The following is a 24,660-nucleotide window of genomic DNA, read 5'->3' as shown; positions in this document are numbered from 1 at the left end:
ACATTTTTGGATCTGTAATTGAGCCTTTGTGACTTTGTCCAAATCATTTAAATACTCAGTCTCTATTTCCTCGGTAAGCGGTGATAGTAAGTAGTACCTACCTCACGTGGTGGTTTTGAAGATTAGATGAGGTAATGTAGCATTCAGCAAATTGCTTGTTGGCTCTTAGTAAAGTGCTCTGCAAATGTGAGCGAAAATCCTTATGATCAGAAAAACATCTGTTTTATTCACTGAAATGTTAAACCACTATTTTGGTTGTATGATATATTCTGATAAACTTCAGTGATTTTCCTAAAATACTAGATAGTCCAATTGCTATAGAATGGAATTTAAAGGTTCTTATTTCCCCTAGTAATTTAATTTGCATAATGACTTGTTGACCTTAGTAAAAAATTACAGACTTCGTCTTCTTTGCCCTTCCAAGGCTGCTTTTTAGAATAGCTATTCAGTAACTCTTATGTCCAAATAATAAGCAAAACAGGAATAAGAAGCAGAAGGGAGCACTGACAACACGCCACTCAGTACTACTAGAAAATTGGCTGCTTAACCTCATATTTTGTATTTATTTGCTATTTTATTCTAGGTGCCTAGAGTTGATATTGTCTTGCCAGTTTTTATTCTTAGTATTGATTGGTTTTCCCTCTTTTTTCTACTCTGCTACCTCTATTCCTTCTGGAACCAGTAGTTTAATGGTAAGTATTTAAATAAGATTTACAAAGTTTTTGACCTAGTGAGGAATTTTTTACCCTCACCTATGTTGGTGAAAACTTTGTAGACTCCAGATGGTCTCTGTGGTCTCCCAGGTTTCCATTGTTGCCTTGTGTGTGTGTAGACTGATGAACTTAAGTTTTGAGGTACTTCTGTCCTTGCATGCTGTGTCAAATGGCATCCATTGTTTTTATGTTTCATAGTGGTGTTTTTCTTGGAGCTTGCATTCTCCTTTCCCCCTTCTTTCTGCTGGTTTTTTTTTTGTTTGTTTTTGTTTTTTTTTTGGGGTGGGAAGGAGAAAAATCTTTCTCACATCTGTACTTTTATTTTTCCTACAGTATTTGGGATCTTTCCAAATCTTGCCAGTTAGATACCTGTTCTATACATGTTAAAAACTTAACTACTATTATCATCTTTGGGCAGAATTAGAAACTGAGTCCATGTCCAGTAAATGATACTGCTTTTATCTGTTGACTCTTCGCTGCTAAATTTGCTATCAGATGTTGTGTTGCCTTAATTCTCTTTTTAAATTTTAAGATAGTTGAGCCTTTTAATTATTTTTAAAAGGTAGAAATATGTTTTTTAGGATTTAGCACAGCAGTATCTATTTGTCATGCTATTTCCTCAAAACTTTGTTTTTAATTTAGTGATATTTGCATTTACCTCCAAGCCTAATTAATTCTTTTAGCTTAGATTATGAAATACAATTTAATTGATTAATAAAAGGATGAGACTAGATTTAGAGCACTAAGATTCAAATAGTAAACTTTGGGAAGTCATTTTCATAAAATCTCATCATCAAAGAAAATGTCTTAAAGTTTTTTTTGGTTGTTATACATAAGAAAGATGCATAAAACAGAAGAATTCAGTTTTACAAAATGAAATTTAAAAACAAAGCAGTCTTAATGGGGGTAAGGGGTGTATAGCTTAGGGGTATAGCTTAGTAATAGAGCATGTGCTTAGCATGCACAAGGTCCTGGATTCAATTGCCAGTGCCTCCATTAAGGGAAAAAAAAAATAAAAAAATAAAAGCAGTTTTACAAAATGAATACCGGTGTCCAGAAGTAGATTGAACATTGCCAGTCCCCCAGAAACCCTCCCCTATGTATTCTGATTATGAAACCTTTCTTTCTCCTAGAATAATCACTATCGTTTATGGTAATCATTTCTTTGCTTTTCTTTGTTTTTTCATTTATATTTGCAATTCTAAAGAATGTCTTTAGTTTTGCCAGCTTGATGTAAGTGTAATCATACTCTTATTTTTGGATTTTATTTCTTTTCCTCAGTATTATTTTTGTAAGATCCATTTATATTGTGTGTAGTGTATGAGAGGACTCTAGTAATAAAAGAATAACACAAGAAAAACAAAAGTTTATTAACACGTGTGCTTTATGTTTACATGAAGGAAACCCAGGGAAAAATGAATAACTTTCTAAGATGGCTTAGAATTCAAGCTTAAACACAGTCACAGTAGGCAAAGGGGGTGGGATGTTGGTCTCTCAGAGGAAGTAAATGATTTTTAGGAAAGATGAAGGGCCCTTAGAAGAACAGATGAGAGGTTATGATAGTTTGTGAGTTTGTTTGTGGTGTCCTCTTCTAGTCTCCTCTCCTCTGATAAGAGTCCATCTTCCCTGGTTGATGAAATTCCTAGCAGGGGGAGGGAGGAGGGTGGATTTCTGACAATTGAATTCTGACAACTGAATTGGAGGATGTCTTTATTCAGATGAGAGGAGTTCAGAGGAAGCCTCTCCCTGCATTGGTGGTTGTTTTTCAAGTGCCTACAGCTCAAAATAATGAATATACCAAAGTGGCATATTCTGTTACCCTTCAATACTTGTGGTTAATTTCATCATTCTGTTCAATGAATATACCACAATTTATTTAACCATTCCATTGTTGGATATTTGTTTGCATTTCACTGTTATAAACACTGCTGCTGTGAATATTTTAACATGCATTCTGGGGAACATGTGCACAGATCTTTTTAGGACAGTAGTAACTCAACTTCTGGTCCTCCGGCTAGCAGCATTGCTGTTGTCACCTGTAAACGTATTGGAAATGTAAATTCTTTGGCCACACCCTCACCTGCTGAATTAGAATCTCTAGGGTCCAAGGAACCGAAACAAGCTCTCCAGGTGAATCTTACATGCAGTTAAAGTTTGAGAATCCCTGCTCTGAGATAAATACCTTGAAGTGGATTGCTGAATCTTAGGCTGTGTGTACCTTCAGCTTTATTTAAATAGTTTGCCAATGTAGTTGTATCAGTTTTTACTTAGGCTGGCAGTATTTGAGAGTCAATTCTTGTTCTATAACAATATTGTCAAAGTTTTAGTTTTTTAATTAGAATTTCGGTATTTCCTGATTTTACTTTTAACTGCAATTGAATTTTGCTTTTTCAGATTTACTGAAAAAATTGACTTATTAGGTTTACTGAGGAATTTTAAAAATATTATTGGAAGAGTTTTCAAACATTCCAAGAAGTAGAAATAGTGCAGTGAACTAATAAGCTTCATATACTCATCATCCACATTTACCAGTTAATTATGTTTTGCCATATTTGCTACGTCTCCTTTCTATGAAAAATTTTAAGCCAAATCTCAGATACCATGTCATTTCACCCCATATACACAAATGTGCATATCTGAATTACATTTTCTTTACATAATGATAATGTCTTTAGAGGGCCTTTTTCTATTTTAAAAAGAGCAACATCATATTTAAAAATGTACAAATTCTAAAATAATGACAAAGCACAATTTATAAACTGTTGTCATTGGAATATTATGAGTGAGATTTTGAATAAACTTAGTCTTTCAACATTCTCTGCACTCTTCTAATTCTGTATGCAGTTAGATAATCATACTGAATGTTGTTCTTTCAGCAACAGAGTCAGAAATTTAGGTTTCTTCAAATGATTGATTACATAGGTTTTGCTTTTAGGGATAAGAAAATCTTTTGAGTGCTTAGCAACTCAATACTTCTCTGATAAAATTCAGTGTGTATAATGATGTCCAAGCTGATGACTAGACTAGGCACCGAACAGAGATTATTCTGAATCAAGGCGTGAGTATTTTTTGAGTGGGTCTACTATATTGGTTATTGTTAGATAAAAGAGAAAGTATAGGTAACTTCCCAGGTAGATGAGAAGGCAAAAATTAAATACTCTAACATTGCATGTTAAAAGGTGCTCAGTAATATTTGGCTGCTTTTTGCATTATTGTAGTTAAATTAAATACTAATTCATGCTGATTAAGAAACTACAGATACAGGTAATATGTAATATATGTTGTTTTTAAAAATGTCAATTAATGGTTGAGAGGGAAATGAGGCTGGAGTTGGGAGGAAACACACAATACAAGGCTTTGTATAATGAATAAAATGTTTCTGTGCATTTTAAACAGATGAGTGACAAAATCAGGTTTGCATTATGAAGATGGCCTATAGAAGCAGTTTGGGGAAGGGGAGGTGTAGAGCAGATATGTATAGACGTTACTATGATAATCCAGGAAAAAATAGAATAGCTTAAATCCAGAGGAGTGATGGAGCTCTAAAGAAGAGGTTTAATTTGACAGGTACTTGGGAGGTAAAACCTATCAGGTTGGTGATGCACTGAGGAAAAACAGGTTTGGCTTCAGGGAAGCAGTGATAATACTGGCCTGACTGGAACATCATCATTATTCTTCAGTTGTTTCATATTTCTAAACTTTTTAATCAAGTTCACTGGCAGCTTACAAAGTTTTTGTCATAACCAAAATTTGCAAAATGGTTTTCATAGCTCCCTATTTGAAACAAATATTCAGACATTCTGAACAGTTTTTAATAGCTTACTCCAGGAATCAGCAAACTTTCAGTGAAGGGCCAGATAATAAATATTTTAGGGCTTTGCAGGCCATTTGATCTGTCACTTCTGTAATGTGAAGCCAACCATAGAAAATATGTAAGTGCATACACATAGCTGTGTTCCAATAAAACTTTATTAGTGGACACTGAAATTTGAATTTCATATAATTTTCTTGTGTCACAAAATATCATCCTTATGTTTCTTCTTTTCCAGGCATTTAAAAATGTAAAACTGTTTTTGATTCAAGGGCTGTACAAAAGCAGGGGTGTTTGGCCTTGTGTTCATAGTTTGTCAGTTACCCTAGGTGTAGTTTCTTTACAAGATACTTTTAAGATAAATAGCAAATAGGCTGTTAGATGTTAATTCTTTTCATTCCTAAGGATTTATAAATCCTTAAGTCTGTAATGCTGTTATTTGATTCTTACATTTGTAAGTTGAGGGGACCCAAGAGACAGGAATATGCATAGAAACGAGGAACTCCCAGCAAACTCAGTATAGCTGGGGAAATATTTAATGCAGAATGAATTCCCTGAAGAACTGTATCTTTAAGGAGGTAATTAACACCATACCAATGAGAAGTAGTTCCAGAGGTCAGCCCCTATGGGAAAGAAAGTCAGTAACTTTGTCAGACTATTGCAAATGTAGTAAGAAAGTGGAGTTGGGTTATACTGTAGTAGTAAGGAACTTGATTTGTACTTGGGAGTTGCCATTTCTTTTGGCCTTTGCTTTTCTTGGAATACCATATACTAGTGATTTCACCTTTTCTACTAAACTTGAAAACCCTTATAGAACTAGCCTTTTAGTTCTTTTTCTTAAAACTACTATTTTTTTTTTTTTTGGCTGGGGGAGGTAATTAGGTTTGTTTATTTTTAGAAGAGGTACTGGAAATTGAACCCAGGACCTCCTTCCTCTTGTGCATGCTAAGCATGGTGCTCTACTGATTGAGCTATGCCCTCCCCCTCAGGCCTTTAATTCTAAATCAAATTTGATATAAGTCATGAGGATTTAATTATGTATGCGTGGTATTAGGAAATATGACATACACTGAGTCAGATTATTTGAGTACAAACATAGTGGGCAGAGTTTTATCTACATAAAATCAATACTGATTACAGTCAGGTGCCCAACTGCTAAAATTAACATTTTAATTGTGATACTAAACTGTTAATGTATGTTTAGTTTTCATAATTATCTCTTCATTTTTCATGGTGACCTTAAAAATTAAATTACTGACAATAACAGAAAATACTTTTAGCCAAACACATTTAAGATTTTAAAGCCCCAGTTGCCAGAAAAGCATTTTAAAAAATCCTATCAAGCTTTGCTAGGTACATTTTTCATTTGATTGGGTATCTAACAACAGTTATTTGGTTAAGAATGTAGTGTTTGTGATATATAGATTTATGTTAAATTTTCACACACTTTATTAACATTTATTTGTTGATAAGAAATCTCTACATTAAAGCTATATTACTTTTAAGAAAAACAATAAAATGTTAAATAATTAAAAATATTTGGCTACTATTTAAATTATAATTTTGTTTCCATTATTAATTATTTTTGTTCCCTTGCATTTCAGATTAGTATATTGGTACATGGGAAAAGTGGATTTATTTATACAAGTGTAAAATAGACCAGGATGGTACAAATATAATTGAAATCTAGTTCTAAAAGGTTAAAAATAAAAGTATTTGGTATACTTTGTTCCTGTACATAATGTGTGGCTCAGTTTTTTTCTTTCAACTTTTTTTGCATTTCCAATTTAAATATTTTTTCTTTTTTGGGCAATATATAGTGAGAAGGAAATAGAACTATAGAAGAGAGGTTGCATTATTTTTATTCTTTGCTGTATCTTTCTATTTTCCCACCTATGTTTTAACAGTTCTGCTTTAGCCAGTACAACAGGCCCGTGTACTTTCTCTTCCTTTTTAAGCCTTCCCAGTTGGATCCTAACCTTTTTTCTTTTTTCTAAATAGCTATTCTTGGGGAATCCTTTAAGCCTCTAATTCCATGTGAGTGAATGGGATCATTAAAGATTTTAAAATTTAGTTGATTAGGGTAAGTGATAAAAGATTATCTCCCACAGAAGCAAAGTGCACACTAAAAATTTTAGGATTTTATTAAAAATTAAGTCCTCTAAGAATGTAATGTGCATATCATTCCCTGATCTTTTTTAAAAAACATTTTTATGGTCAATTAGAATTTATACTATGATTATTTATCAGAAGAATATGTGCCTCATGTGTGCTTCTCTTTGATGTTTCTATGGCTGAGTGGAACATTAAACCATTTAAATGTGGTTTTACATGAAGCAGCATTAGAAAAGCACCAGCTATTGTTCACCAAGTAACTTACTCAGTGAACTATTGTATAATTATTTGGTGATCTATTGCATAGTTATTTGGTGAACTGTTGTTCACCTCATCTGCTCCTACTTGCTAAAAAAATTAAGTTTTACATACCCTTGTCTTTGATTTAGGTTAAATTCTGATAGTTGACAGCATGGGAAAATCTCCATGTTGTGTGTAGGTGTTCATGTTCCCGTGCTGGTGGGGGACTGGGGGAAAGCTGAAGGAGGGAGAGAGGAAGAGGGGGAAGAGAGAAAGAAACATAAGTGAGCCGTGCTTTACAAATGTAGTCTAGCTAGCTCTTCAGAGCTGCCCTTATTAATTTGAGCCCTAAAGAGAGAACTGTGGGGAGAGAAAAAACTCCATACTTTATCTTCAGATTTGGGCAAGAGGAAGGCTATATTAGAGGGAAAACATAGCTATTCATTCATTCATTCAATAAATATTTATTGAATGTCTACTCTGCTTTGGCATGGTGCTGGGAAGTAGGAATCTTTATGTGAAACATGAAGATATATTTCAAAATCATTCCTTATTTTTTTTAGTTTGGTCAAATATTTTGTATATTTTATATTTGTATTTGAAAGTTCTAAAGACATCTAACAGTTTCATTGAGACTATAGCTGCCTGTAGTACTTGAAAAAAAAGTTTAAGTCTGATGAAGTCTGGTTACTGTACCAGTTGTAATTTTGTCTTTATTTACATTTTGAAAAGACTTAAGAGCTTTAGTAAAATTCAGCTGAACCTTTAGTAAATCATTTTTGGAATAGTTAAAACATGGTAAGACAACACGTACTAATATGGTAGGAACAGTATGTATATCTTACAGACAGAATCTGAAGTGAAACAGGTGATAAAAATTTATAAGCCAAGCGGGCTATACATACCAAGGTGATACTGATTCTGGAGTTGTGGTCGGATGCTTTCTGCAACTCAGGAGAATTGGAATATGTATGTTTAGAAGCAAACTCTTCTGGGACATTGAGCTTACTGAGAATTTTAGTTGTACAGATTTTTTGTAATATTTTGCCTTAAGCCAATGAGGGTTAAAAAGTTATTAACTATAGTGGTTAGAATTCATTGTAATAATTATTCTCAAATCTATAGTTATTTAAATTTTTTTCTCTTCATTTGATTTCTGTGCTAATCTAGAGCCACAACAAAACTAGCATATGGCTTATATGTTACATGTGACACCATAGGCTAGTGGGCATTATAGAGCTGTACTGTGATTTAGATGAGAAGCTGTGGTTCAGAGGTGCTTTTCTCTGTCTAATATGTGAATTCCCAGAGCAAAAGCCATTACTCCATCCTCTGCCTCCCCTCATCCCCCAGCTGAGGGAAGATTCCACAGCAGAAGTTACTGTCCTAGTTATAAAAATGAATAAACTGACTGCTGTTGAAGCTCAGTTCCAGAAGTGCCTTGCATATTGCTGTGACTTAGTATTTGTGTCCCCCAACCCCTGAAATTAATATGTTTAAAATCTTAATGCACAAGGTTATGTCGGTGATGGGACATGATTAGGTTATGAGGGTGGAGTCCTCATGAAAGGGATTAGTGCCTTAAAAAAAAAAAAAAAAAGGATACCTATAAAAGAGGCTCCAGTGAGCTCCCTAGCCTCTTTCACTATGTGAGGATAAAATGAGAAGTCTGCAACCAGGAAGGGGGCCCCCTGATCTCCAGAACTATATGAAATACATTTCTATTATTTGTAGTCTCTGGTATTTTGTTACAGCAACCCGAATGGACTAAGACACGTATCTAGTCAGATTTCTAAAATTGCCCCAAGAATGCAGACTTTTACTCTTGGCACTGAGGTTTCCTCCTTTTCTAATAGTGAACTTGTTTCTATCAGTGAGGAATAAAAACTGATTACCTCCCTTTGTCCATGTTTTGCTCATTTGGTGCCCTGTTTCACTACCCTCCTCCCCCAGTAAGATGTGTGGCCATTTTGAAGTTCTCTGATGACAGAAGATGTTCAATACATTGAATTTTACAAGATTCATTTGTACTAGTTAAACCACTGATCCCTAGGTCCTTATACTATCATTAGCATATTCTCTTATATTGTAAATTAGGGACACCTTGTTTATATTGCCACATGGAATTTATTTAGTTTTCTATGGGAGCTGACCTGCTACATACTACCATAGTTTGTTTACTTTTCTACCATTCTGAATACTATTTAGATCTTCTGTTCCCCTTTTCCAACTGTTTAAGAAGAGCAATCAGTTGTATTCTATTTGGCCTTCTTTTGTAAGATGGAATAATTTCTTAATTCAGTCAAACAAATTTAAAAGAGAAATACTTAACCTTGTTTGTCAGTTTTCCCGGAGAAAATACCCATGTTGCTGAAGATCTTTATTTTCTAATAAAGCTGTAATTTTCTATATCGGAATTACTTTCTATATATAAGGGCTCACACAAATTACAGTGACAGAGAAGCATACTGTCAGTTGTGACCCACTGTTGAGATCTTACATAGTTAATCTATCACATTTGTAGGTTATATGTATTTAAAATAATCTAGACAATATAAAAGCCAAAATACAGATGAGAAATAAAGCTAAGGGAAAAAAGTTGACAGTTGATTGATAAGCTAGAAGACAATTAAAGCAGTAATAAAATAATGAAAAATAAAAGGAAGCAAAAATGAAAAGATGAGCATCTTTGCAGTGTTATGAATATGCCCAAGACAAACATTTATGCATGTTATTCTTGCATTTTATGATTTAAACAGTGGCTGCAAAAGATTTTCACTTGGTAGAGGAAAATTATTGAATCTCCAGTACTTGATTTTTCTGGGTTTGTGAATAGTTTCCCAAATATGGGAAGTACATTTGTTAAGGTATCTAGGATTTGATATCAATATGGATTTTGATTTGCTTGCAGTTCTTGGTGTGTGTTCTTAATCCTAGCCATTAATTTTGTAGAATTTTGCCACTGTTCACAAGAATCACTTGTCCTAGAAAACAAGTTCAGAATAGATCCCCTATAATGGTTGTATGTATGAGGTATTGTAAACTGCAAGTTTAATTGGTCACAGATGCTTATGAGAGCGATCTAGTAGATGAGTGGACTGGAGAGTGTAATGAAAAGAGCCCTAGTTCTGGGCTTACTGCTGACTTGTTTTTTACTTCCCTGAATTTTCTTAACTGTAAAAGGAGATTAGAGTGGATGCTCCTTTAGGGCCCATTTACAGTCTCGTAAAGTTGTTTCTAAATGGTGGAGGAGTAACTATAGTGAACATGGAGAAGTGGCTTTTTTTAAACAACACTGAGGGCATTGTTAGGTGCTCCTAGCATAAAGCATATATAATGCCCAACCCATAAGTATTTTTTAAAATTAGGAACCAAAAAAGGGGAGAGAAATTACTGCCCCCCCCTTCTTTTTAAACTACAAAGAAACCTGCAGGGTATATTTAAAGTACACTTAAAGAACATTTTATGAATCATTTCAGTCTGCTGATGTATAACATGAAAAATAATACTTCTTTAGCTAGCCTTTCATTCATTCCAGTATTTGAATATCTACTATGTGTCATAATAGGCAATCTGATGGCTTTGGTACTAAAAAAAAAAATAGATCATAATTTTTACTTAAAATTGCTTCATTCATTTTCTCTTTTTATTCTCATCAGAAATAGTTCTTTTAAAAAGATACTATGTGAAAAAAGAATAAAGAAACAATTGTCACAAAATGGTACATGGTAGAAAATAATGACTTTCCCTAGTGGACTTAAAATATTCTGAAATAAACTAAACTTTTTAGGAATGTTTGTTATGAAAATTGATATACACTGATGTTAATTTTGTAGGTTCTCAAAGATTATTTTTGATGATTTATAGGATTAAATATTTAAACATTTAATCTGATAAATATGCTTGTTAAGCAAGGTAAGAATGTATTCTTACATTGTGTTGTGGGAACATTTTCTATCCTGCCATTTAAATTTTCTTAGAGATATTTTTGTCCTTCATTAAGTAACTGTCATTTTTAAACATTAAAGGTTTGACCTAACTTTCCCTTTGGCTTCTTGAGCATCTTTTCTTTTGTAGCAGAAGTTTTTTCCATAAGACCACCATGATAGTTACAGAGAAGATAGTCTGCAGCTCATCTTGCCTGTGATTCTTTGTTTAGGTAAATTGGCTTGTATTTTCTGAGAATTTTCAAATCAGATAGTCCTGTTTGCCAAACTCTGAGCAGACCCTATTGACAAATGAGATCGCCTCAGTTTACTCTCTAGACCTTTTGCTGTGTGCCATATAGTATGAAAAGTTGCTTATGGAAGTTGCTTTATTTGCCTTTCTTTTTACTGGCATGTTTTTACTTCTTTTTATTGGCATGTTTCAAATTTATAACAATTTTATCCTTAAACTGAATTTTTTTTTAAATGCAGTTTATTCTTGCAAACAGTGCTTAGGTCTCTGTTTGATTGCAGTCGGAATTACCAGTAATTAGAATTTTTTAATCTGCCTTTAGTTGTGCCATTATAGAATTAGGCCAACCATACAATTCATTCATAGATGTATTGAGATATTTGTTGAGTTATGACTGTAGAGCTAGCTGGATGCTGGGGCAGGGTGGTGGAATAGAATACTTAGGAGAATATACAATTTCTGCCTCACAGGTATTATCAAATTTGGGAGATAAAATATACACATGAAATGTAGATGCTGCTGTGTATCAAATGACTGTTATCAGTAAATGGAATATAGTAGGATGGAGAAGGACATGGTTTTGAGTTCTTTTAAAAGGTTTGTTTGAAATAGTGAGACTTAATCTGGAATTGAAGGGATAGGAATAGGTTTTTAATAAATAAGAGAAAAGGTATGTGGACTTAAGAGCAAAGGCCTAGAGGTGTGAATGGGTATATTCTGTTGGAAGAAAAGGATTAAATTGCCTACACCAAATTTGTATTAGAATAATAGTGATTATGCAGAAAAGCCTAGTCTAGGGGAGAATAGGGTGTGTGCGTGTGTGTGCGTGCGTGTGCACGTGCAGTAACGTAAAAGATGATCTCGAGCCAGGATGCTGTGGTAGATAGCTTGATAGTTAAGGAATTGGAAGAGCTGAGTTTTGTCACTTTTGATTTCTTTGCACTTAGACTGCTTTTCTCTTTATATGAGCAGTTTAAACCAAGACAGTCTGTAGACGCCTTTCGCTTGATGTTCTTTCAGTTTCATTATTGAAGACAGGAAATGGCAATTACTGTTTTGTATTACTTTATGGAGTTGGTGTAGCAAATTGAGGTTACCTGCTGTAAAAATCGCCTGAATATATGACTCTGTTAATTTATTCCATTGTTCGTCACACTCAATGCACATATACCTCAGGGAGTTTTAAGCCTATTGGTTGTTTCCTTCTAGAAATTATTTATATTAGTCAAATCACCTAATTGAGATTGGTAGGAATAGAGTTTTGTTTAAGGGAAGGTATAGGTGAATAGTTTTGATTTGGAGGAACTTGGAGTGCTAGCTTTGGGTAGAGAACACCCATAACCACTGGGATGGATAGAACGGTGGGCACACCTGGGGGAGTGGCAGAATATTTGGATTATTACAAAGGTTGAAGTAGGAGTCCTAGTCAGGCGTCTGTTGTATCTCCATAGCAGCCAGCATAGCTTATATTCCTGTTCTTTCTCTCTGAATTCTGGTAGTGGTAGAGACAATCGCTTCTCCAGTGTGACTCTTCCTGGTGTCTTTATTTTGTTTATAGCTACCAACTAAGCAAATACATTTAGAGGACTTGTTTGCAGTTGTAAAGTGATGATTTAAAAAAAATTATTTATTTATTTTGGGGGAAGGTGGGGAATTAAATTTGTTTATTTATTTTAATTGGGGTACTGAGGATTGAACCCAGGACCTCATGCATGCCAAGCACACACTCTACCACTGAACTATATCCTCCCTGCTAGAGTGATGATTTTATAGGTAAATCTTCTAATAGGTGTGGTACTCTCATCTTCTGTTTCCCCCAGCAAATTCTGACTGTGGGTGCAGATTTTTCTGTCTTCAAAAAAACGAAATAGAAAGCTCGCCTTTATTTTTCCTGCTCATTGGTGTATAGTGTCCCTTGGTGTCTGCAGGGGGATTGGTTCCAGGACTCCCATGAGTACTAAAATCTGTTCATGGTATAGTATTTGCATATAATCTAAGTACACTTTAAATCATTTCTAGATTACTTATTATGACTAATAACAATGTAAGTGTTATGTAAATAGTTGTCAGGGTATGGCAAATTCAAGTTTTATTTTCTGGAATATTTTTTCCTCCTCAATATTTTGATCCTGGTTAGTTGGATCCATGGATGTGGAACCTGCCAATAGGGAGGGCCTACTGTATTTACTAGACTCAGGTGTAGGAGCAATCCTTTTTGCTTGTGGAAGAAGGAAACAATGTACAAATACTAAGTCAAAGTAGGGTTGGGTCACAGGAGATGTAAAGAGGAATCTCTTTTGCCTTAATCATCAGAGTGGAAAAGGATAAGGTATTCACAGTTACTGTTGCTGTTTATTTTACTATATAAAGTAACTTTGATATGGCAGGAACATCTCAATTGAATTATTACAGGAAGTTCTTCAGTCTAAAGGATTGGAATTTTACCATTGGAGTGTCATTTTAGAACTGTACTGTTTTAAGAACTTAAAAAGAATAAATGAATTGTCTAAATTTGAAAAAGGGATAATTTTAATAAATAATGGCCACTTTTTATTGAATATTTTCTGTGTTTCAGGCACCGTAATCTTTAATCCTCATCAGATTGCCAGTATGTAGGTGATATTCTCTATGTTTTACAGGGAAGAAATTAGACCTCAGGGGCTTAAGTACTTGCTTTCCCTGGTGTCACATACTTTATATATAGCAGAAACTACATACCCAGGTTTGTACCTAGATCTTTTGGACTTCAAGGTCTGTATTTTCACTAGAACGTTAAAACTAGTAAGGAAGATAGACACATAAATCAGTAATTAGAGTGCCATGTGCTATATATTGCAATATCAGAATTATCATCAAAGTACGAAAGAAATATAAAGGGAGAGAATAATTAAATCAGCTTTGAGATGAAGCATTATGAAGCATTTAGAGGATTCCTGGAGAAAGGTGACTCCTGAGTGGGATTTTGATGACAGCTTAAAAGTTCTTCAAGGTAGAGGAGAGGGAAGAATAACATTAGTGTTTCAGTACCTCTGTACTTATAGCTCATTCTACTGTTCATTCTCTTCTTCCATCTCAGTCTCCCTTGTCCTGTTTATGCATGACAGGATCATGCCATTCTTATCCCAGTTATTGTTAGTTGCATCATTTTTTACATTATTGCCATCTCTTATATATATATATATATATTCTAACAATAATTCCTACAGTTGTTTACACCTATTAAATAAAATGTGTGTGGTGTACTAGCAATTGTGTGTGTATATATATGTGTGTGTGTGTGTTTTGTTTGTTTTGTTTTTTATAAAAAAAACACTACAGCTTGTCCATTCCTGAGTTCTCAATTTGAATTAATCTCTTGGTTGGATCTTGGGACTTTGAATATTTGAGGATATGTTTCTTGAGTTGCACTTTTTTCCTGTCTAAGGGTTCTGACGACATCCCTCCTCCCCACTCCAAACCCCAACACATTAAATGTGTCCCAAATAAACTCTTTGTATTAGTCTGTGGAGAATTCTGAGACCATTAAGATTTCTGCCATTCTCATCATCAATCGTAGACATCTTTCTGTCTAGGTGTTCATTAGGATTCTTTTTTTAAAATTATCTTTTATAATTTTGTTCTCATCTTTGATTTCATTCTCTTCTTTGAGAGAAGCAGCCTTTTGTTTTCTATACGTTTCATCTTTTTTTCAAGTCCCTGCTATATCTCTGTTGTTTTCCGTAAGTCTGCTTTCCATGTCAGTGATGTTATCACTAGCTTTTTCTATTTCCTTCTGATTTTTTTCTAGTTTCTATTTGTTTCAGATTTATTGTTATATTCATTTCCTGAACTATGACAGCTCTTTCCTGAGTTACTTTCATAAATTGTCTAATTTATCTGCCTTTTTAATGTTTTTGTCTTTCCTTAAATAGAGATTCAATACTTAGGTCCCATATTGAATCCTCTCTTATTATTCATTGAAGAATGGAGCCAGTTCTAGTTGGGCCTGTTGTAAGTGAAGACAGTGTGGGGAAAAGAGCTGAGGAAGTGGCCTGGGGCAGCCCACAGCTTCCATTGAGATGTGTTCCTGCAGAAATATTTTCGCTAGGCTGATGTGTCCTATGCTCTTCTTCCTTTAAAATAGTTTAAAAAAATTAAACCAAGGTAGTGTACGTATGTATTTTGAAAACACATAGTACTTCTAGTCTAATAATAAAAATCATTATTCTTTTGCCTCAACCTTCCCCAACACCATTTTTATTTTCTGGAGGCAACTATTTTTTAACACCTATAGCTATTGGCTGTAACATTTACTTCCGTATTTATAAACAGTGTGCCTATATTCCTGTTTTTAATTCTTTTTAGATGTTAACTGTTAACTGCCTATTATGGAAGATGAGGATTTATATGTATCACTTGTCCTCGCTTTTATCCTTCCAACTTCTGAGTGTGTTTTTAAATGACAGTTTGCTTAAATTGATGCTCATTGCTTATGACTATGGATTAATTTCCTTTTGTGTATTTGTCTCATAGTTAATAATTGCCTCATCATTTTTGCTTACTTAATTTTCTAAGTTCTTATCAGTTCTTCCTGAAGAATTATAAAACTGTCTAAATGCAGTAGTTTTCTATACTACTAAACACATGGAGAAACCTTATCAGTTCACTCCCTACTCCTCAGCTAACCCCTCCTCTCCTCCATTTCCCTCTCCTCCCTTCCACTCTCTTGTCTTCTCTGTTCTCTGTCTTCCCCTCCTTTGCCTTCACTTCCCTCCTTCTCTCTTTCTCTCCCTTCTTGAACCCTCTATTCGCCTCTTATAGTCTGGACTAGTAACCTTCTAGACCTGCTACATAAATATCCAAGGAGGTCCCTTCACCATTCTCCTATGAGAGATCTTGTTTTCTTGATCTTGGTGTTTTTCTCTTTGTTTTCTTCTTCTCTATTTGTTGCCTTGTTTTAGTGGAGCAGATGTTCTAGAAGTTTCTCAAGAATATGCATAGGGAGGAAAGATTTTTATGCTTTTTAAATCAGGAAAATATCTGTTTATCAAGTGTGAATATGTGATAGTTTGGGCATATTCTCTGAGTGAAATAATTTCCTTTCAGAATTTTGAAGTTTTTGCTTCACTCGTCTTCTCCTTTCAAGCGTTGCTGTTGAGAAAACTAATGCCTTTATGATTCTGAAAAACAGTTGAACTACTCTCAGTATTTTTTAAATTAAATTTTTATTTAATTTTTAATTTTTAAAAATTAAAAAAAAATTTTTAATTAAAATATTTTTATTGAAGTATCCAAAAATATTAATATCATGAAAGACAAAATTTAAAAGTCTGGGAAACTCCTAGATATTTTACTTTGATCTTTTTTCTTTCTGAAAAGTTTTAGATTTTGTTCTTTATTCCGAGAGCATTAGCTCTGTTATGTCATTGTAATGTGCTTTGGTATGGCTGTTTGTTTTCATTTGTTGTACAAGTACATGCCTTAGGTCTGTATCCTCCTGAACTTCAGTTTGGGAAATTATGTCTTTGACAATTTCTTCCTCTTTCCTCAAGTCTGTTTCTAGTTGGTTAGATGTCAGACCACCTGGATTGAACTTCTGATTTTATTATTTACTCTCCTGTTTGACTTTTGGGAGATTAAAAAAATGTGTTGAGTAATGGTTAAGAATTAGGCTCTGGAGCCAGAAGGCCTGTTTGAATTCCATATTGCCAATTTCTAGCTGTGTGACCTTATATAAGTTAGTTGCTCTTTCTGTTTTTCATCTGTATAAAGTAGGGTTAATAATAATGTCTAACTCACAGGGTATGGGGATAAATAAGTTAATTCATCCAAAGTGCTTAGATAATTTCCTGGTCTATAGTAAATTTTAATTGTTGTTATCATTTGGCATCATTATTACTTCAAGTTAAAATTTTAACCATCTACTTGAATTTTTAGTTTCTACCTGAAGTTTAGTTTTCCAGAATTTGTCTTTGCTTCTCTGTTCCTACCTTATAGCTTTCTGTTCTTGTTTCATGGATGTAATATTATCTTGAATTATTGAGACAATTGAGGAAATTTGGAAGAAACCTCCAACATGTTAGATGGACACCAAAACAAATAAATACAAACAAAATTAAATAATTAAATAGAAACCTTGTAATTACAAGATTTTTGGGGGTCAGCAATGCTGAATTTTTTTTCCTGCTTCTTGCATTGACTATTTTATCATAGTTCCCCTTTTCTGTTAATTTGTTTTGGTATATAGCTTATATGTTGGAGGCTTTTTCTAAATTTCCTTGTAATTAGGTTCAAGTTATATTTGGCGGGAAATACATAAGTATCATGTTCTTAGTGAATCACATCAGGGAGCACAGATGTCAGCTTGATTTTTTGTTGGTGATATTAAGTTTGAACATTTATTTAAGGTGATGTCAGCCAGTTTCTCCATTTTAAAAGTACCTTTTTATCTTTATTAATTTAGTGATTTGGGGTTCTGATACTTTCACAATGTGTAATTATCCATCTGTACTTTTGCATACTTTTAATATTTAAAATAGTATAATTTTTTATGTTATTATCCATTTTGATGCTCAGATTGTCCAAATTTGACCAGGAGAAGCCTTTTCAAGCTGGTTTCTGTGCTTTTTTGTGCATCCATATTCAATTTTTCTTAATCTTGCACAATATTAATATTCAGGATATTCAGGATGCACCTTGTACTTCCTGCCTTAGACTTAGAACCAGGCGTTTTGTCAAGGATTCCTGGCTCCTTTTCATGGGAAGTGATATCTAGAAACCCCAAATCTCAGGGGGGTGCCCTTTTTGCTACTGAGGTGTCCTTGCTTCTAGGCCCTTTAGGTTATAGAGAATGTCCTTTCTTTTTTATAGCTGTGTAGTAACTCCCTTGTGTAGATGCATAATTGTTGATTCACCAGATCTCTTGTGGTTCCAATATTATGCTACTTCAGAGAGTATCAGGATAAATTACTGTGTGTGTGTGTGTGTCTTTTAATTAAAATATAAATGTATTATCTTTTGAGGTTCTGTGAGTAGACTAGGATCAGTTTATGGAGTTCCCACTTGGAGTCTTTCAAGCAGTTGAAGATGGAAAGTGGGGCTGGAGTCACCTGAAGTTCAGAGTAATTCAACATTCAAGGCGGCTTACTCAGTATGCCTGGCAGTTGATATTGGTTGTTAGCTCAGAGCTCAGCTTGGGCTGTCAACTGGAATGCCTACCTATAACGTCTCCATGTACTTAGGGCTTCCCAGAGCATGTCAGCTGAGTTCTGAGAGGGAGCATCCCAGAAGGCCCAGGTGGGAGCTGTGAGGCTTTTTAAGATTTATCTCAGAAATCCCAAAACATCACTTGTGCATTCTATTGAACAAGCAAATCATTAAGACTGGCCTAGATTCAAGAGGAGGAGAATTAGTTTTCTTTTCTTAATGTGAGGAACAGGATACATAAAATTGACAGCAATTATCTTTAAAGACTATATACCATAGTCTGCTTTTTAGCAACCATAACTCTAAATCCCTTCCATACGTAAAATGTACTCACTTTCTTCCCAAGTCCAAGGCAGTCTCATCTCATGAAGGCATTGATTTGAGGTCCGGGATCTTGTTACCTAAGTCAGGTCCAGATGTGGATGAAGCTTCTCATGTGCAGCACTTTGGTAACAGTTCCCCTTGACCTGAAGACCTTTACTGAGATCTTTATTTCTCTATACAGCTTTGAGTTACTGTCTAGTGTCTTTTCACTTTACCTTGCAGAACTCCATTGAGTGTATCTTCTAGGCCAGGTCTAGTGGTAAGAGACTCCCTCAGCTTTTGTTTTCATAATTTCTCCCTCACTTCTGAAGAAATTTTGCCAGATATAGGATTCTTAGTTGACAGTTTTTTCCTTTGAGCATTTTAAATATATTTACCTATTGCCTTCTAGAGTCCAAAGTTTATCATGAGAAATCTACTTACAATCTTATTGAGAATCCCTTGTATGTGATAATTCACTTCTCTCTTGCTGTTTCCAAGAGTCTCTCTTTGTCTTTTGAAAGTTTGGTTATAATGTATCCTCATGTGACCTCATCTTTCATGGAGGTCATTGAACTTCTCAGATGTTTATATGCATGTCTTTCATCAAATTTGGGAAGCTTTCAGGCATTATTTCTTCAAATATTTTCTCTGCCCCCTTTTCTCTCCTTCTGGGACTCTTACAGTGCATATTTTGGCCTGTTTGTTGGTGTCTCACAGGTCTCTTAGGCTCTGTTCACTTTTTTTCAATCATTTTTCTTTGTGTTCCTCAGAATTTAAAGTGTTTTTTTTTTTTTTTTTTTTTTTTTTTTTTTGTAGTGTATCTGCTGTCAGGTCTTTTTCAGGGATAGTTCTGTGGTTTTGTTTTTTTTTTTTTTCTTCCTTCGAATGGGCCATACTTTCCTGTTTCTTTGTATGCCTTGTGTTTTTTGGTTGAAAACTAAACATTTAAATCTAATAGTGTGGTACCTCTGGAAATCAAATTCACCCCCTTTTCTGGGGTCTTCTGTTTTTTATTACTGTTTTTTGGAGATGTTGCAGGCTGTCTCAATGCTGAGGATCATCAGCCTAAGGTATAAACTTCAAAAGTCTTTTCTAACTCTTTCCCTGGACATGTATAGTCATTTTCTACTTTTCCCCATGTATACAGTTTTTTTTTTTTTAATAGTCTAATCCTTAATGCCTGGCTCCCCAAAGGGGAAAAATAGAAAAATGAAATGAGGGGAAAGGCATACACCCTTTAAGTCCCCTTGAAGTCTCTTCAGCTAGAGTGGGAGGGGTTTACAACAGTAGAGGGAGGTCAAACAACAGTGCCTTTCTCTTTGTATCTTCTGAATCAGAAGCAGCAGTTAGCAGTCAGAATGCATATTCCCAGTTTTGGAACACAGGATCTTTTTGCCTACCCTGACTCCTATAAGCTGTGTACAGGGTGCTCCAGAAACAAGTATACCACTACCTACCATGTGGCTTCTTGTGATGGGGGAAGGAAACTGCCTCTGTGCCAAGAGCTGAAAAGAACCACAGTATGTTGTCCAAGTCTTCCCCTGGAAGTTGCAAGCCTTCAGGAGACTCCAGACTTCCAAAATAGGTACTTCAAACAGATTCTGCCCATGCAGTTGTTATCTAGGTGGGGAGGTAGATTCCATTAGTACTTCATACTTTGTCATTTCCCATAATCCTCTGTCGTGTGGGGTTTTTTCCTTCAGGAAGAGGTCCTAGAAATGGGATTGCTGTATCTTCTGATACATGTAAACACATGTAATATGGTTATTACCAAACAAATAACCTGTGCAGAAACCTTTTCCTGTTGGCACCCAAATTACCCTCTATAGAGGATGTACAATTTTTGCACTCCTACTAGCAATGTATGAAAGTACCTGTTTCTCCACAGCCTTGCCAACAAAGTTGTCAAGCTTTTTAGTTTTTGCCAATCTGAGGTGAGTAATGGTATCTTAATGTAGAGATAAAGTAAAATCTAAGGAGAGAAAACTGTGTGTACAAAGAACCACTTGGATTTTGAATTAAACACATGTGCTTCTCTCCTCCCTCTCAACCCACTAAAATGAGACTAAAGAAATAAACAGAAGAACTTGAAAGTGCTGTTTTCACTCTGACACTGTGCAGATTTTCATTTATTTAAGTGTTAGTTGCTTTTCTTTCTTTTTGGTAAGATATCTATTCAAAACTGGCCCATTTTTCTAACAGGTGTTTGGTTTTTCTCAAATTTTGAGTTCTTTGTATATTAAGGATATTGTCCTCTTGTGATATATATTGTAAATAGTTTCATTTTAAAAAAAAATTTTCCTGCTGTGTCTCAATCTTGCAAAAATTTTTTTCTTTTATTCCATTATGTTTATGAGAGAAGCCCTGAAAAGCTCTTTGGAAGACCAGGGCTTACCAACAGATGAGGATCTTGATGTCTCATTCTGTGGAACTTCTGATTTGAGAGAGGAATCTACCAGTTTTCTTGGCAGAGATGGAAGGAGGGGCATTTTTCAGTACTAGATCTTTATTTGTTTCCTTGTTTTCTTCTCTTCCCCTTGCTGTGCCTGGTGTCCTCAAGTTAGTCTGTTTTGTTTCTTTTTTCCTATAGTAAACTTTCATTCTCCTGATTTTGTTGAGGAACTGTAGTTGCTTGGCTATATGTCATGGATTGGAGACTTGAGGATCTTTTTTATTTAGCCTTTGAGTAGTCTAGATTTTAACCTTATGCCTTACCATTGTCTTGGGAAGTTTCTGGAGGTATAGATTACTGAGTCCTTTGAGAATTGTGTAGAGACCATTGGCTTACTTCTGCAAATACTTAGGATGTCTGTTTTCTCAGTACTGTTAATTCCTTCATCTGTTTGTCTCATCTACTGCTGTCTCCTTTCAAGTTCTTCTTTATCTAATTTTTATTTTATTATATTTATTCTCATTTTAGTAGCCTTCAGATATAAAGAGAAAGAAACACATTAATTTATTATATTTAACTAGAAATGCAGTGGTTCTTTGTACATACAGCTTTCTCTCCTTAGGCTCTACTTTTTGGGCAGTTGGATGACTCACAGTGGTTCACAATATTGTACTTTTATTTGATAATTTAGAGTTTATGTGCCAGCACTCAGATGATTTTGATCAGTAGTTAAAAAAAATTGGTTGCCTCTTTTATGTCCTGTTAACTTCAAGGGAAGAAAGTTTTTACAATTCTAAGCAAAAGATTGTTACTGGTCCTGGAAATATGAATGCTGCTGGGGAGTCTGTCTTCTCCCCCATTTGATCCACTTTTTGTGGTATTGGTATAGTCTTTGTATAGGGATTGTAGCTGTTTTGTAGTTTAATTCTAGATGAATCCCTTTTGCTTTTTCTTCTTTTCCATTTTGGTGGTTTTCAAGAAGTGGGAAGTAAACATACCTTTATTCCTTTCTTTTAAAGTGCATTTAATACAATGTGAAAAACTGCTCAATGTGATGTATTTCATTTGGGAAGTTGAATACCTGGATTAAGTACTCATGCCAAAACCTTTTTCCTAGTCATAAAACATTCTGCAAGAGGTATGGCTCTAGTCTGACTTTCTTGGTTGCAGTGAGTTTCATGTCAAGACACAGGAGGGTGCCTGTAAGGTACTAAAAGTAGAGAGCTACCAGAATCTGAGGCAGCTTTAGGGACTCTTTCCACTACGCTTCTTATTAAGCTATTGTCTCTCATGGCACTTTGCTCCTCCCTGCACATCTGTTAACATCTCCATGTTAACAATTTTCTTGTGCTTGCACAAGAAATAGAAATAGTCTCTATCCTCTTAAAAGTTCGGCCAACACATGACCCCAGAATAGACACCCCAGTTTCTTTATTTACACGTGACCTTTCTGCTTCAGCCCTCTGCGGCTAATAAGTGTACTCTGTCGCTATTTCTGAGTCATATTTCAAAAAAAAATGAATTGGCACAGACCATCTTTTTGTACCACTTCTAATTTGTTGTTCCTAGCCAAGCTATAAATGGGCTGTCTCAGATCAGTTCAGCACTGCTCAAGCAGGTGGGGAGTGTCAGGGAAGGGAGCAATAGGTTAGCAGGGAAACAGCAAGGAACCATGGATGGACAGTTCCCCTTGGTACATGAAGGAGCAGGATAGAGCTGTGTACGTAACATACTCTTTCCTTCAACCTGCCAGTTTATTTTTGAAAGAGTACTTTAGGCAAATACTTAGTAGTGAGTGAAAATTGAATATTATAGGAAACTAGCTAATGTTTGAGTCAAAATTGAGTAAGAAATCTGCCGTTTGGTGCTATTTTCTGTTTGTGCACTGTGACTTTAGTAGTGTGGTATGGCAGAAAGACTACTATACTAGAAATTAGGAGTCTTAGAGATTCTAGACCTGATTTTGCTGTTCTGTGAAAGGCTTCACTTTCTTTATCAGATAAATTTTTAAAAGGTCACTGGAGTAGAATAGTTTCTAAGGTACTGTTTAGCTATAAAACCTGTCACTCAAATTATACTATACCAAGCTGAGAAATTATACTGTACCAAGCTTGTTCCACAAGAACAATCAGAATACAAAGCTATTATAACAAAATCATAATTTCACTTTAAAAAATGAGAAATGAAAATAATTGGACTCATACATTAGAAAAAGATACAAGAGTTTTGTAGTGAACCAAATTCTCATTAGAACTTCTTTAAATGTGAAATGGGATGGTCTTCATGAACTGGTTAAAATCAGATGCTATAGTCACACACTCTTTTTCCAACTTAAGTTGCACATAAGTAGTGTATTAATGTATAATATTGAAGTTTGAAATGCTTTTTGTTTTCCATGCTTTTTTAGAAACATAGTTGAATATTCTAAAGAGTTAAGTAACATGAGTTTCTTTTACTTTTTAGGATTTAAGTGCCCTGTATGCTCAAAATTTGTACCCTCAGATGAAATGGATTTGCATCTTGTGATGTGTTTAACAAAGCCAAGGATAACCTATAATGGTAAGTTGAGTGCTTTAAAATAATGTTTTAATAGAATTACCTTACATTTTATGGATTTCATGTTTTGGCTAAAATTTAAAAAGGAAGGACCATGTATGCTCTGGAGCTAACTAGTATCCTCGTTAGATCTGGTGCTTTGGCTGTGGCCCTTCTGACCACAATCTCTAGATATTCAAAGCCCTAGGAGAGATATTCATTGTAGTCTCAGAACATTTTGAAATAGATTTGGGGAAAAAAAATCAAATAGTTCATTACTGACTTAAGATGAGTAGAATGAAATAAAGGAAAAATGAGAGCTTTTTTCAAAAATTTATAAATAGACAAAGTTCAAAAGACCTAGAGGAATTTCAGGTTTTTCAGATGTAAGATTTGTTTTGAAATAGAGTGAGTAGAAAGAGTACCAGTAAACAGCCAAGCCAGTGGAAAGATTGGCTTTCTGATCAGCAGATAAAAATGTCTGAGTACCTGTCAGATAGGAGGTATATAGTGTTAGAAATTTGGGATAGCAATGAATAAAACAAATGGATTCTACAGCCTAGGATCAATCAAAGGTTAATCGATGTAGTAACACTTAGTTAACATTCTGAGATTTCTCCTCAGAATATAGAAATCTTGTGGGGGTAAAATTTAACACTGAAATGAACATGTTACTTTGAGTAGCTTTTTTGTGAGTTGATTTAGGAATCTCTCCCATCAGGTAGTGCTTCAGCCACACTCTTTTAGAAGTGACAGTTGAGCATTTTTCCCATTCATTTTCCAGTGAATAAAAGCATTTAGCAATTTCTTTGAATAATGAATGTACCTGTTGATTATGTACAAACCTTTTTGCATTAGAAAATTGAACTGGCTACTTTCCATAATCTAGTTGAAATTTAGTCAGTTAAGAAATAAAAAACATTCTTATTCAGGTTAAGAATTTGAGGTAAAATTGCTTGAGCTTGTTTTTCATACTTACTCTGTTATCTTATCATTACCCTTCATGATTATTATGTTTATTACAAGTGTCTTTAAAATAAATATCCTTCAGTCTGAAGACTCTGGCCTTGAATTTTAAAAGCACAAGTGTATTTCCTTTGACCATATAATATAGTTGCATATGATCTTAATATTGTATTTATTTACTTTGTGTAATATATGTGGATATAATCTTTTTATGTGTT

At 34.6% G+C, this 24,660-nt stretch overlaps 1 protein-coding gene across 2 annotated transcripts in view; it reads left to right on the top strand.

Annotated features, from left to right (window-relative positions):
• Positions 1–24,660, top strand: part of ZNRF2 (zinc and ring finger 2) — an 81,269-nt gene that overhangs the window by 23,801 nt on the left and 32,808 nt on the right. For both annotated transcript variants that reach the window (XM_032483779.1, XM_032483778.1), the window contains exon 2: positions 23,405–23,500. In XM_032483779.1, coding sequence (XP_032339670.1) covers positions 23,405–23,500 — 96 coding nt within the window. The remainder of the gene's footprint in view (positions 1–23,404; positions 23,501–24,660) is intronic.

Source organism: Camelus ferus, chromosome 7 (assembly GCF_009834535.1).
Source record: "Camelus ferus isolate YT-003-E chromosome 7, BCGSAC_Cfer_1.0, whole genome shotgun sequence".
NCBI classification, from domain to species: domain Eukaryota; kingdom Metazoa; phylum Chordata; class Mammalia; order Artiodactyla; family Camelidae; genus Camelus; species Camelus ferus.
Note: the sequence above shows the minus strand (reverse complement) of the source record. Positions and strands in the feature narration are given on the sequence as shown.